The sequence below is a fragment of the Embiotoca jacksoni genome, unplaced genomic scaffold, assembly GCF_022577435.1.
Source record: "Embiotoca jacksoni isolate LCO1_2020_lvr unplaced genomic scaffold, fEmbJac1.0.p SCAF_4, whole genome shotgun sequence".
Classification (NCBI taxonomy): Eukaryota; Metazoa; Chordata; class Actinopteri; family Embiotocidae; genus Embiotoca; species Embiotoca jacksoni.
The window spans coordinates 9,650,215-9,665,000 of record NW_027185392.1 but is presented as its reverse complement, the minus strand read 5'-3'; the positions used below and the strand labels follow the sequence as shown (position 1 = coordinate 9,665,000).

Below are 14,786 nucleotides of genomic sequence, written 5' to 3'. Positions count from 1 at the left end.
ATAGTCACAACACACATGACACCAACTAAAATTATGGTTCAGGTTTGTTCAGGTTGAGGCACCGAACCTCTCAGTTGAGGTTTGAGAATAACTGTTTACAATAAAACTACAAAGTGCTGTTAATAGGAAACAGGATGTGAAAAGCAATCCGCTTGCCACACTCACAGTTTGTACACTTAACCACCAACTACGACCTCCTCCCGATGAGGTTTTAAAATGCCATAACGACTTCATATTTTCACTTTTGCTTCAAATACAAAAAAGTCTGAATTTGTGCAGCTACAGAAGTTTCTTGTCAGGTAAAAGCAAGCAGGCAATTTTAGGTATGTTGCACACACATGTTCCTTCAGATAGTGCATCAACATGAAGCACAAGAGGGAAGCATTTGGTACTCGTAGTTATTCTCTGTCTTATAGTCGTATTGATTAGCCTGGTGTTACCCGACCCAAATTCACTGCATGAATAGACAGGGATTTTTCAGTCTATTGGGGATTGTTTTCAGTCGTTGCATCCTAAAGGGTGTAGACCTCAGGTTCATTTAAAAACTGCTGGACCACCCTTTAACCATCGACCACCATATGATGTATGTTGAGCATCAAAACAACTAAGACCTTCGCCTAAAGTGAGCAGAGTGCAACACCATGATGGTAAATGGCCACTGCAGACTTTATTTTTTTTTTTTTCCTTTTTCCTTTTCCAGGCACTGTTTTTGCTCTGGCTTTCAGCTGTCATTGATGGAACTACAGACACTTGACACAACTTCATCATCCCCACTGGTGCCTGATTGGTCTGCCCTTAGGAGTGACTGAGTAAACCTTCATGCAAACAGGGTTTCCAGACAATAATTACAGAAAAGACTGAAGCTGTGTGCAATAGGTGGGCAGAGCCAGGCTAGGCATAGGTTACTTCTGCATAAAATGGCCCCGTAATAAGCTCATGAACCACTTAACATTTGCATCATTGCACTGCTGGTTGTGAAGGACAATACCAACTGATGCATAGTGCATGAGCAAAAGCATGAATACATTGTAAACAGGCTGAAGTTGACCTTTAAACAAGCTTCTGCTAACTCAGAGATAGACTGTGAAAAAGCCCCTTCACTAACAAACAGCCAACGCACAGCTCAGCTGTAAGGAGGGCTTATGATATAAGGAAGTTTTCATGTTGCAGACATTGGCAGGATGCTGCAGCCAAGTCTGCAGCGCAGCTTGGCTGGGTGACTTACCCATCGACAAACAATGATTTAACAACTAACAAACTGTGTACTCTCTCGCTCTCTATTTCTTTCTGTTTCCCTTTTCATCCCCTTTGTGTTTTTCTTTGTTTCAACTTTTGATGTTATTACACTCTCATGACATTTGTCTCAATTCTAGCCTCCCTGCCTTACTTCCCACCTTGTCTTAGTTCTTTAATCAGACCATGATGACTGCAGAGACTGGCAGAGAACTGTCCTCCTCAGTGCTAATGTGGAGGGAGGAGAGAAGAAAAAGGAGGATGGATGAGGGGAAAGATGGAGAAATCAAAGAGAAGGAGAGCAAGAAGTAGTATCCATTAAAGAAAGGGGGAAAAGGAAGAGGGAATTAGTTGATAGTGGTGAATAAAAAAATAAATAAATGAGGGAATGAATAAAAGAGTTTGAGAAAAAGATGGGAGAATAACAAAGTACAAACAAAACAGAAAGGATTGCAGCACCGCGCTGGGGAGTGATGGATAATAAATAAAAGCAGGAGTCAGCTGTACGTATGAAACAGAAGACAGGGGATACAAATACAGGGAAACAAAAAAAAATAGAGAAGAGGTGACAAGATGAATTCACAACAACATTTTTGTGCTTATGTTTGACCTGTAAACACTACTTGTGCAGTCCTCAGAGTCACACACACAAACAAACTTCTCTCTGATGATAACCCAGGGAGGATGCGTGTTCACTGAGAGCACAGCGATCAAACAAAACAAGCAGGAGATGAAGAGCGCACACAGAAAGAGCAGACGAGCTCTGGCAGGGAAGAGATTAGAGGCAGAGAGCTCAGATGATTCCTCTGACCTGCTCGGGAACCCCAAGGAGAACAAAATTAACATCTCTCTATGTGAGGACAAATGAGGTGTAAATTATTGATTATTTTTCTGCAGTGGTTTGGCAAATCTGGGCCACCACAGAGCTTTCTCATGTTTTCAAGATCAAGCTCAATGAAGTTCCCTGCTGGTTAAGAGGACTGGTGTGTGTAACTGAAAACAACATGCGTTTCTTCTGTAGTTCGGGCACATAACTATCGCTCAGTGAATGTGAGATATTAAGAGGGCTGCAAATAACAGTTATATTCAATATTTTATTAATTGGCCAAACATTTTCTCAGTTAACTGTTTGGTCCATAAAATATTACAAATGGTTTAAAGAAAAAAAAAAGGCATAATATGACATCATGAAATGCCTTTTGTCTGACCAATTGTCCAAAACCTAAAAAAATACTTTAATTAATATAACATTACACTAAGAAAACCAGCAAATTAACAACCTGATATTTTAGCATTTGAAAAACATGTAATTGATGTTCTTTCCATTGACAAATCGATTCATCAATTAATTGCTGCAACTGTAAAATGTGAAAGGTCCAAAAAGTTGGTCCACGCTCTTGTGCATTGTAAAAACCAGAACTAAGAGGAGAGGAATCGAAAACATACATGAGTAAGGAAGAAGTCAAGACTTTTAAATGAATACTACTTTTTCTCTAATATCTCCGAAATCTGTAAATGTGCTACTACATGCTTACATGTTCATCATAAATACTTTATACGGTGGTGAAATGCCAGTGATATGTTTAAAGCTCGTTGCGATACGCCAGTGTGGGCAAGAATGAATTACTACTGCTTAATAAACATGCTTACACCTAACTTGTTCACCCTCATTTGTTTGTGTACAATGTAGTGAGAAAAATCTGTCTACAGTGACAACATGTTTGAAGACTTTATCCATTCTCTGCGTTTTGCTCCAGTCCATGAAATATATTATTTACAGGCTTCTCCCATCTTCTATTCTATTGATCCTGCAATCTCTGCCTCTTTGGCTCAGAAGCTGAGCATCTAGGCCAAGTCAAAACAGGCACGTAATCAGGCACACCAATATAAAGATATGCGAGTGCAGGGGAAAGACTCAGCATGGCCAAGGCAGGTGCTGAAATGAATTTTGGCACGTAGCAAAAACAGATTAAACTGGGCGGACACGTACATACTGTGTGCGCGCGCACGCGCGCGCGTGTGTGTGTGTGTGTGTGTGTGTGTGTGTATTTGTGTATGTTTCTCAGTGTGTGAAGCCAAGCAGCAGGAGAGAGCAAGCTAATAAATCCTCTCCCACAATGTCTCTTGTAATAATGAGACACTTCTCACCTTTCCTCCCTCTCTTCTTTCACTCCCTGTCTCTCACACACACACACACACACACACACACACACACACACACACACACACACACACACACACACACACCTCTATATGGCCACCCTGGGGAGCTCTGGCATTCCTCTGTCTCCATGCTATGGCAACACAACTTTACTCCTGCACATTTTTCCCACATATGAGCACCCAGTCTCAAATAACTGGGCTTCTGTGGATCATAAATATAATTTTAAAAATATGCCACATGTTTTCATCCAACAAAAGAGAAACAGACGCCTATTTAATGTGAAAAAAAAAAATCAGATAAGGAGTCGTTTACAAAAGACCCCCAGTAAACTCAAGAGATGTTAACAAAGTGCTATCTATGAGTGAGAATGTTAAGTATTAACAAACGAAAGCTACTTCCAGCAGTAGATTTAGATACGCTCTGTAAAGACCAAGACTGATAGATGGAACAGAGAAAGTACCTGCAGATTATGCTCTGTACTCACTACTGTTGATATAACTATTGTAAACCAATACTGTCTGATCGCCTGGCTGAAGCTTCCACTGAGTCTAGATGACCTGGTAGATCATCTATGCAGCAGTTCCTAACTTTAACAGTATTTTTCTCAAAGGAAAAATGTAATAAAACATAAAAACAATGCGAAAAGAAGAAAGTCTTTATCTAGAACACAACAGTTCACTAATAACAGCAGAGCCACATCTTGTAGCTCTCTGTAAATGAGCCTCTATGTTGCAGCAGGATCAATTCAGTCTTACATCAGATCAATTATGTATAGCGGCCAGAAACGTTGTTCTCATTCCCATGGCTGTAAACAGACCTATTATCACTTCAAATGGCATTTAAGTATGGTGAAGTGCATAAAGAGTTTCTATGAAAGTGTATACAAATTTTGTTATTTAACTCTGAGCTGGCGAAGGCTGGTTTGCAGTAAATTTCTCTGAAAGATCTCTGGTGGAGGGAGAGAGGGAGGAGACAAGAAAAAGGAGGATGGATGAGGGGAAAGATGGAGAATTAAAAGAGAAGAAGAATGCTAGTTCCTGCTCTACTTCTCTTTTAATTCTCCATCTTTCCCCTCATCCATCCTCCTTTGGATTACTGAAGTGTGTGTGTGTGTGTGTGTGTGTGTGTGTGTGTGTGTGTGTGTGTGTGTGTGAGAGAGATTTGTTCTCAGGCCTCGTTTGCATAAGAAATCTTGATCCCAGTGAGGAGAGGACCTAAATAAATAAACCTTTACTAGCCTTGACTAATGTGATTTAAAATTGTTTTAGTCCTCAGAAAAGATGTCTTTAACTTTATGTTCATAGAAGGTAATTGAGATAAAATCGTCTGTCACTGTATGTGTCAGTTATATGTATGTATATTCCATATACAGTATATAGTGTTGAGGTCATATGTTGTATTTTCTAGACAGGAGTGTCTCTTTTTTCCATTAAACTTTCTACCTTAAAACCGCATAAGGTTACAACCCTCAACTCCAGTTAATTGATTTGTAACACTGCCTATCAGAGCCTTAAAGACATATTACATGACTAAATGCCATTCTATGGCTGCCAGGCAGCCGGCGAGTCTTTGTATAAAAAGTAATTACTCTAATTAGAGATTAACAAATTGAAAAGTGTTTTCAGTTGTTCATTTAAAGAGCTGAAGGAAGTCATGGAAAAAAACACACATCTTTTATCCAAGTCTGTGTTTACAGTGGAAAAGTACAATAACGTGCATATTTCCAACCTGGAAAATGATGATTTATTGTTTCCTTCCCAGTACTCCCAAAGACATATCCAAGGTCAAAACACATGCAAGAGCCAATCACACCTACCTGTCACCTTGTGGACAAAATAATAAGCAAAGCAATCCTGGATCAGGTCACAAACGTCTTCCTAGAGTCTAAGATTGTATGACTGCCACCAGAAAATAATTTCTCAGACATGTTTCATGAAGAAATGCACAAATGAGAAGTAATTTCCGAAAAGGGAAGTGCCTTTGTTCTGCCTGTCAAAGACACAGTAGGCTGCAACCGTATTGCATTTCACGCAGTGTGAATATTTTAAGAGCACTTCTCCATTGGTATCATGAAATGTTACACTGAACCAATAGAAATGAAAAGCCTCTTGACTTCTCTAAGCACAGAAAAACTCCGGAGAGTCAGTTTCATGATGTTGCAGACACACATCAGAAACAATTACAGAAAAAAGAGAACGGCAAAAATATTTGGTGCAAACTGTTGCAGAAAGCACAACTGTTATTTCTCGACACTAGCAAAGTTAAACTGACATGAATTAAATTAAATTAAGTTGCTATTCAAAGTATTAATGTGATTAAAGCTAAACAGATCAAGCATCAAATTCCCCAGAAGATAGCACCAGGAACTTCTAAAAATGTGTCAAATGTGACAAATGTAACTAAGCGTACCTATTCTTGAGTTTGAAACTCAGTAAATGAAAAGGTGTGGAGACAATACTGAGTGAAAACAGAAGCGAAATACTACGTCTGTAAATGTAAAACTTTCCATCTGAAAAAATTATTGAAAGATACAATTTTATTTTCACAGTAAAATTAGGAAACTTTCCAAATTATTTGAACAAGCGTTCTTAAAAGCCAAAATATTGCATTTAAAGGCACAAATCAGTTTAAAGACATGGTCCTAATCCTAGAATTTATCATGGCTGTTCATACTAATAACATACAGTATGTGATGCTGATGTACAAGAACGACTGTTGTGTGTCTGCTGCTGAATTGTCTGTGTGGCTGACAAACATCTGCAACTGAACACTACCACCAAGTGGACAAATTAGTGTAGCACAAACTACACCATTTACTGTATCATTGTTGTTGCTGCTGTCTTTTAACATCATTCTAATATTTTTTGTAAAATTAATCAAACTGTCTACAAGACACTGACGAAAAGGTCTTGGATGGAACTATTGAGGCTGAAATTAGGTTCTGTAGTTTCTAGCTGTGCCACAATTAATCTGCTGCTGACCTCACGTGCTGCAGTGGTGATAATAATCTAGATTTATTTTGCAACAACAGAGAGAATTTAAATTCATCTATCTTATCACCGTAATTTAGACCAGAGGGATATTACGTGAGTGTCAAACAGTGTTTAGGAAAAATAATTATTTGCAGTGAGCCAGCAAAACTGTGCACACTTAATAGAAAAAAAACACACACACACACACACACACACACACACACACACACACACACACACACACACACACACACACACACAAAAGTACCTCATTGCAAGTCTTAGCTAGCTCGTGTGGCCCTTTGATGAACTGTGCTCCACTTTTCCTCTTCAGTATGCCCACAGAACCTGTGGAAGAAAATAAAATGCGCATGACTCATCTCAGGCAGTGTGAGGTTCTGCAGAGCAATTGTTTGTTACCCAGTATGCTAAAACCACACGCATTTACTGCTGAATACACAATACATACTGTATTTACCTGCTTGGTGCATGGTATTGCAGCGGACCACCTGTTTTTGAGGTGGTTTAAAATGGGATTTTAATCTGTATGTAAACTGTTTTATTCACCTGAACAGCACTAATTATATTTACTTTTTCAAATACATAAATATAAAAACATTTAAAAATTCTAAGAAGGAAAAAAGTAAAACTGTCATATTCAAAACCACATCCAAAATGAAGGCTAATACATTGTTATCAATATTATAAAGCTTACAGTTTTTCTCGTGAAGAGAATTATATTCTTTGTCCTCCCTGTAGCACATATGTATTGCATGCTCAGGTGCCACCTGTTAAAAGAATGCTATACAGGTAATGGCTACTGTAAATTTTATTTGGTATTCAACCCAGTTATGTTCTGCAAATCTTCCAAAAGCAGCAAAACATTTAGCCTCCCTTGTTTGGTAAACCAGAAGAAGCTGAAACAACAAGATGAAACGTACTATGAGGCTCTGTAAAATCAAGGAGAGGTGCAGATTTAGACACCTTTTTTTTTTTTACACACTAAATCAGTGTTAGCACCCAGACTTGGTCCCTGACGTGTCCTGGTTGGCCCAAGTTCATCGTGGATAAGCTGACCTGGTTCCAGAGGGACTCTCAGTGTGGACAGAATAAAAAAAGAGAACCGGAATACGAACGAGGAAATATGATGAGTTAGCACAAACACTATTGAACTCCACTTGGCTAGGAATACTAGTGCAACACATCCATATGCTGAACTAATCAGCAAAATGTATTAGAGCACAACATTACCTCCTGTCTAATTTTTAAACTAAAATAAATAGAAACACAATAATAATAATAATAATTGTAAATGCACTTAAACAAGTTTGTTGCTAGTATTTTTCAGAAATGCCATCAGTTATCATTATTTATATAAAAATACAAAACTACTTTCTCACTTATTTACTTGTTTCTTGGGCAATGGATGCTTTATGTGCCAAAGAAAGCCTCCAAGATTTCTGCCTTCACCCCAATACTACAGGGCTGAATTGGAGTTTTGAACAATTGTTAGAAAATTGTTGCAGTAAAAGCAACATTTTTTATTGTTATAGCACTTTGTGTGCAACCTTTAAACTAATAACTCTGGGCAGTGTGCCATATAATTTCGTTCATGATAATACCGGTATAATTTTCCTCTGCCGTCCTGGCAGAGCAGCAGCTCTCCTGCACCGCTGCACCCTCAAATCCCCCCTCAGTGCTGCATAGAGTCCGAATCTCACTTTGACTAACTGTTGTTTATAAACGTAAAGACTGAGAGATCATTTTTGTTTAGTTTTTCTGAATATTTGAAGGCATACTGTTATGTTTATGCTGACATATAAAATCTATTGCACTTATTTTGTTGAAATAGTATTATATCAAAATTAATCAAGTATTTTCAGTATTTCGTTATTTTTGTCAAGATGATTATTTTCGCAAAAATACCCAGATATATCCTGATATTATTTTAGGGCCATATTGCCCAACCCTGTGCCCCGTGATTCATCATTCATGATTTGTAGCTGATACAACCGACCATGATTGGCAACACACACGAACAAAACGCACACTTCCAAAAACAGTCATGCACATGGCCACATTCAGTGAACGTATACACTCGCATACACAAAATGTAGTTCATCAGGTGCCATATCATGAGCTCAGTTCTACCTGTCATGGTGAGCACACCACAGCAGAAGTCTTTAAAGTGGATCCTGCCATGACAATCAGGGTCCAGGCAACTGGCCAACTTCGTCGCCTGAGGAAAAGTACGGAGAGAACATGAACGCTATCTGAGTATTCCAAACACATTTCTGATTGCGCAGGAAAATTAGCAGTTAATGAGTTCTCCCCATGATGCCAATAATGCATGAGCTCAGACCTGACCGGAATCATAAAGCTCAATGGATACAAACAGTGACTCTGTAATGGCTGGCGGTAACGCACTGGTTCATTTTATACATTTATTGCAACCACGAGTATTTTATTTTAAATACTTTATTTATTATAAACAAATTTGAGGGAGTTTTCACCGGCTGTCCCTCAACTCACAATCCCTCCTTGTAGAGCCTGAAATACAAAACATTTCATGAATATGAACAAATACACAAACAAGATACTTTCACATAAAACTAAAAGCTAATATGAGAGGAGGCTGAGAGGGTGGAAGGTGTTTCATTTTTGACAGCTGACAGTAGAGCAGCAGGAAGAAAAACAGAGCTCAGTGTTGCTGTATGCAGACTGAACGAGCACACAATGTTTATATGGAGGGGAAGACGTCGTGGACATGTGGGACTGAAGGGTGTATAGAATATGAGACCAAAAATGATTTTTTTTATTTGAGTACATAAAAACAGTCACAAAACCAGTAAAGTAAGGTATACAAATATACCATTCTGGGCATTTCTCATGACAGAGATTTTGACTTGTCAGTGTAATTACTTGATTCAATAATGTTGAAATGTTATGTAATGTTAATGTAACATGTCACACCTCTGCTTTTTGTTGCTAGGACAACCGACAATGTGTGCTGTATAAAAATGAGGCTATTCTCAATACAAAAACGCAAACTCTCACTGGTGTCTGTAAGCTCATAGAATTTCACCCATGATGTCGGATACCCTCTTCAAACAGTCTTCAGTCACTTCTACATGCGTGCATGTCCGTCAGAGTGTGTGCACGTGTGTGTTAATGCACGTCTGTTCCTCCCACTGCCACATGCTGCACCATTTGGTTTCCCAGATAGAGAGGTTGCTGATAAATACAGTTATCAGTACGTGACTCATCCTTAATTTTAATACTACAACAAGGCTCTTCACACAGATGCTGTAAGTGCTCTCCTTATCTACAGCTAGGGCTGGGCTATATATAGCTATTTTCTCTCCAAAGATATGGAAATGAACTATATAGAATATGTCGAGCTTTTTGAATTAATGCCAAGCGCAGACTATTTATAGTTTTCACGTGACGTCACGTCCTTGTAGCCGAGCCCCCCGCAGGGCAAAACAAAGCTTTGTTCCACTGACTGCTAGTTTACCAAGTTTTATGTGGCCAAAACACACACACACACACACACACACGCGCGCACACACACACACACGCGCGCGCGCACACACACTCACATACACACACGCACACGCACACGCACACACACACACACGCACACACGCAGGTACTCTGGTCCTTATGACCTAATCTAGATTTTATCCGCACCTAATCTGGACCTAATTAGGATTTTATCTGTGCCTAATCTGGACCTAATTTAGACCATTTCTGGACCTAATCTGGACATTATCTGGATCTAATTTAGACCTTATCTAGATCTATTTAGACTTTATCCTAACTGAATTTAGACTTTACCCAGACCTAATTTAGACCTTATGCAGACCTATCTAGACTTTATCCTAATTTAATTTAGACCTTATCCAGACCTAATGTAAACCTTATCTAGACCTATCTAGACTTTATCCTAACTTAATTTAGACCTTAACTGGGTTAGTTCCTCGTTGTCGTAGCATCTGCTTGCTAATGTTTTCTTGTATGACTGGTCCAACACCATTCGGTTGCGTTCGTGTTGTCCAATAGAATGAGAAGGGTGTGATAATTGTATATATCTGTTCCCATCTTGTACACTTATAGTTTTGAATCATGGTCAGTTTTATGTATCATTATTTGTCTTCATTGAAGTGTACCAAAATGGCATGTTTTATCATAAGTAAATCTCATTTCTGCCCGGCACCTATTTATTTAGTTGCTCTATTCTCAAAAGTTAAAAGATTTTTTTTTTTTTTTTTTGCTGTAGTGATGATTTGCCATGAAAAAAATATCACATGGGATGTGATGATGCATTCATTAGTAACTGGTATGACCTCCGAGTGGGAGAATACACTTGAACGTCTGTCAAACTTGTGACATCCCACTAGAAAAGTGGGACATTTTTGAGGGTTCTGAAAAGTATGCTTGACGTCATTTAACTTGACAGCTTTTGTGGTGGAAGAAGAAATTTACTTGCTTTGAAATTAAAGGGAAATAGATGGACTTGGTTGGCCTCGCCTACCTGGTTTGCTAGTTGTTGTAAATGTTAAAAACAGCGGTAAATCAAAACATGTAGAAATATATTGTACAAATAACACTGACATCCTGAGCTCCATGTAATCCCTCTATTGGTTTATATGGATGATGACGAGGATGTTAATCACTTCTGACAGCAGAAATAAAGCAGAATTTCTGGAGGCTGCCACATAGCCTTGTTATGAAAGCTCTAAATAAAGAAGTGACATGTTTCCAAAGGGGAACATGTGTTTTTTTTTTTACCCAACAACAAACTTGTAATTGTGTGATTTTGACATTCTCTTCTTGGAGCTTTGGGAAAACTGGGAGTAAAGTTTGTCCAGATAACGACACCAAAGTCCTTGGAGGCATCAAGTGAAATTGAGGTAATCTGCCTGTTAGATCTAAAGAAATATCAGAAGTGCAACACTGATATTTTGGCCCGACATTGGCGCACATATCTTTGATAAGTTTCAAACTAAACACAGACTGGAAGCAAACATACCTCATGGGCAATAAACACATTTGTATGATGAAAGAGGCCACAGCGAGGTAATCTACTGGGATCAAACCTAGTTTTAACATCTGTATAAGTCAGTTCTTCCTGTTCAGGGCTGCTGAAAGCCTCGATTACCGTTTCTGATTTGTCCTCAGTTTCAAGGACGAAGTGAAGGGGAAAGAAAAGAGGTCAACGGAGACAACTGGAGAATTATGGGAGTGTGTACACATAATGCATGTGACTGTACATCAGGGAGAGATTCACCAATTGTAGGTCAGGTTAAAGCAGCCATTGGGATTTACACATATAGGACAAAGACATGAAAGGTTGACAGAGGCAGTGAAACAAAGAAATGCTTGGCACTGTGAATCCATTTAAAATGCAAAAATACATGAAGAGTGTGAGATATGTGTACGTTTTCTGTAAATCATCCGATTAGCATCATATAATCATCACTAAAGTTCTAGTTCTGTGTAAATTCAGATTTTCTCTCTTTGCAAGAGTCTCAACGTTTTACTTGGATTAGAGGAACAAAAGACAATCCGGTTAAATGGTGATTAAAAAGAAATAAAAATGTCCTTAATGGTATTTCACAGCACGGTGCACTGTAAAATGTAGTACATTATTCCATACAGGATCTACCAGCGTGTAGGTCCTTGAGTTATAAATTGCATCTACTCCATCTTTTGAACCCATTTCCCAGGTCAGTGAAAAGCTTCCCTCAGGAGCTAATCAGTGCCTGCACAATGTTCCTGCTGATAGAGCAACACCTCACTGGGGAGCCAATCAAAGACAGTGTTCAATTACCCTGACATGCAGTGTGACAGAGGCTCATAGGTATGTCCGTATGCACTGATGAATAACATCTAAAAAGCAGTATCATTATTTCAGAGTTCAAATATCGGATTATGTATCAGCTGATAGCTGTTTTGAAAGGAATTCCTAAGATTAGTTATTCAAGAAGGATTGACGAGTGGGACAAATCAGAGTTGTAAACAAACTTCTTAGTGCTCTCAGGTAGACATACCATGGTAAACAAACACATGCTAAACTATGTCAAACATTATTACCATTATCTATTTATTTTTTTTTCCCATTTTCTTTTACTATCTTTACTTGATTAGAACAGATTTCCTTCTCGTTTCTTTACCAGGTCACCTCATATACACCACTACGATTTTTCTGTTGTAGCCTCTCGCACTTCCACTCTAACTGAACTGTGTCAATGTCATAAATAGTGCCTGTTTAAATATTAGCAATAAACTAACATAAGCTTATAGATCCACCTGTCTGATCTTTTGGTCTATAGTTAATTATCAGAGCGAAGACAATTAGTCAATTCATATTTGTTTTCATTATTTTTGCTTCAAGACTCAATTGCAACAATAATATGTATATTTATACATTTTTAAACTTTTTCACAATTGCTGGAAGACCTTTGAGGATGGCACATCGCACTCCAGGATATTAAGTACAATGTTTTCTCAAAATGTTCTGATGTCATTGAATGCAAAAATAACTGGTAGATTAATAAACAATAACATTCACGAGTTGCTGCCCTATTTGTTATATTGACATCCAGCCACCTGTTGGGCCAATTTTCTTGAACCACATCTCAATTAGCTCAATACCCAACATTTGTATTCCTCCCTTGGTTTATGTGTCAAGTTTCATCTCCTCCTATTATTAGATTTTGTATCTAAATCAAAGATCATGTTTTTTTGTGTGTGTGTGATATCTGTCTAACAGACAATTCTTGACCTGCAACTAGAGTGCTTAGAAAGATGTCAAATTAAAAACGAAGAGTATATTCCTAAAGTTACTTTGCTTCTACAGCAAAGCACAAGTCCTGTTTGACGACTAACTTTCAGGTCAGAGAGTTTGAGGATCATCAGGCTGTTCTGTAGCTGCACTATTACACACACACCGTTACCGTAGCTGGCTAAATTGCTGTGGAACAAAAACTTCCCTCTGTTTAGCTCCGACCGACATGGAAAATATTAATTAAGAACCTCAGCTGTGGCCACGGGTCCAACTGAGCTCTTCCCAATTAGCCTCCTGTGCTAAAAAAAATATATATTTAGTTATAGTTATTCGGTGTTGTATAGCACCTTACTTCACTTTTACATTTAACAAATTTATCCTAAACAGCAGCAACAACAACAACAACAACAACAAAAACTGCACTTTCCCTCATTTCCACCACGCATGTTCTCACCTGTTCCTTCTGTCCAAACTGAGTTCCCAGCTGTTCGAGGCGTTCGAGGCGGATAAAACCGTCCGAGTCCTCGTCACAGACGTCAAACACCTCCTTCAGTTTCCTCACAAACGTCAGCAAATGAACCGGCTCAGGACTGAAGTCTTCATCCATTACTTGACTGCTTTACCCCGACGACCACACTCTCTGCACCATGTTTGTTTGGAAAGCTGCTCGAGCCGTGCGCGCGTGTGGTACAAGAGTTTGCGCATGCGGATGGCTGCTGCACGCGAGAGGAGGAGGTGATGCTGGTGGACAGACGGTCCCAAGACAGAGAGCTTTCGGGGTACACTTCTCCTTTTCTTTGGACTCAGCTTGTCAGTTTGATGAACAAGACCTCATGAAAAATCATTAGGAGAAATTCCATCATGAAAAAGAGCAGTTTTTAACAATTGTTTAAACCTGGTTTTGTTGGTTTTGAAATAAGTATGAATCCTGAAATACAGATGTTTCATTTAACTACTGTCTCACCTGACCTCTCCATACAGAGGCCAAAAGGCTCTAAAAGAAAACATGTTAGGCAGGTCACCCCTCAGGGATCTGATGACAACGTTTTCTGATTATTACCTCTGACTTTACTGTCAATGAAATTAATAGACCACATTTTCATTGTGTTGAATTGATAATGAGACGTGACTTTTTCTGGATTAACGGGATCAAGTTTGTAGTTGATGAAACAGTTTATAAACATCTTGTTCCATCTAACAATTACCTACGTTTTGGTTACAATTAGCAAATTCCTCTTTTCTTCCATCAACAGATGTGGCTTTTACAAACTTTATTACACTTTTACAATTTATTTTTTTTTGTAGATTCTAAAACTGATTTTTCAGGCCAATTTTCTTAGAAAGCATGTCCCTTATGTTTTGAGGAGATGCAGGTCACCCCCTAAAATGAATAATAGTTATTCAAGCTCGTTCTACTCTGTATTTAATCTTAGGTTTACAGAAGGGTGTTCCATATTGTATCGTTCATGATACTATCATTATTATTTCTAATTTGATCAAAAATAAATGATATTGTGATGAAAGCATTATTCAGACTTGTTGAAATAAGGACATCATACTATGCAGCAATGGTATGACTTTATGAATGATATCAACCTGAACACTGCAACCCATCATACCAAAA

The 14,786-nt window shown here is 38.5% G+C and overlaps 1 protein-coding gene across 2 annotated transcripts in view; it reads right to left on the bottom strand.

Moving 5' to 3' along the window:
- Positions 1 to 13,807, bottom strand: part of rab11fip4b (RAB11 family interacting protein 4 (class II) b) — a 57,146-nt gene extending 43,339 nt beyond the window's left edge. For both annotated transcript variants that reach the window (XM_069168358.1, XM_069168359.1), the window contains exons 1-3: positions 13,617 to 13,807; positions 8,521 to 8,608; positions 6,638 to 6,717 (exon numbers count right to left, since the gene is read on the bottom strand). In XM_069168358.1, coding sequence (XP_069024459.1) covers positions 6,638 to 6,717; positions 8,521 to 8,608; positions 13,617 to 13,769 — 321 coding nt within the window. In that variant the 5' untranslated portion in view covers positions 13,770 to 13,807. The remainder of the gene's footprint in view (positions 1 to 6,637; positions 6,718 to 8,520; positions 8,609 to 13,616) is intronic.
- Positions 13,808 to 14,786: the final 979 nt, after the last annotated feature.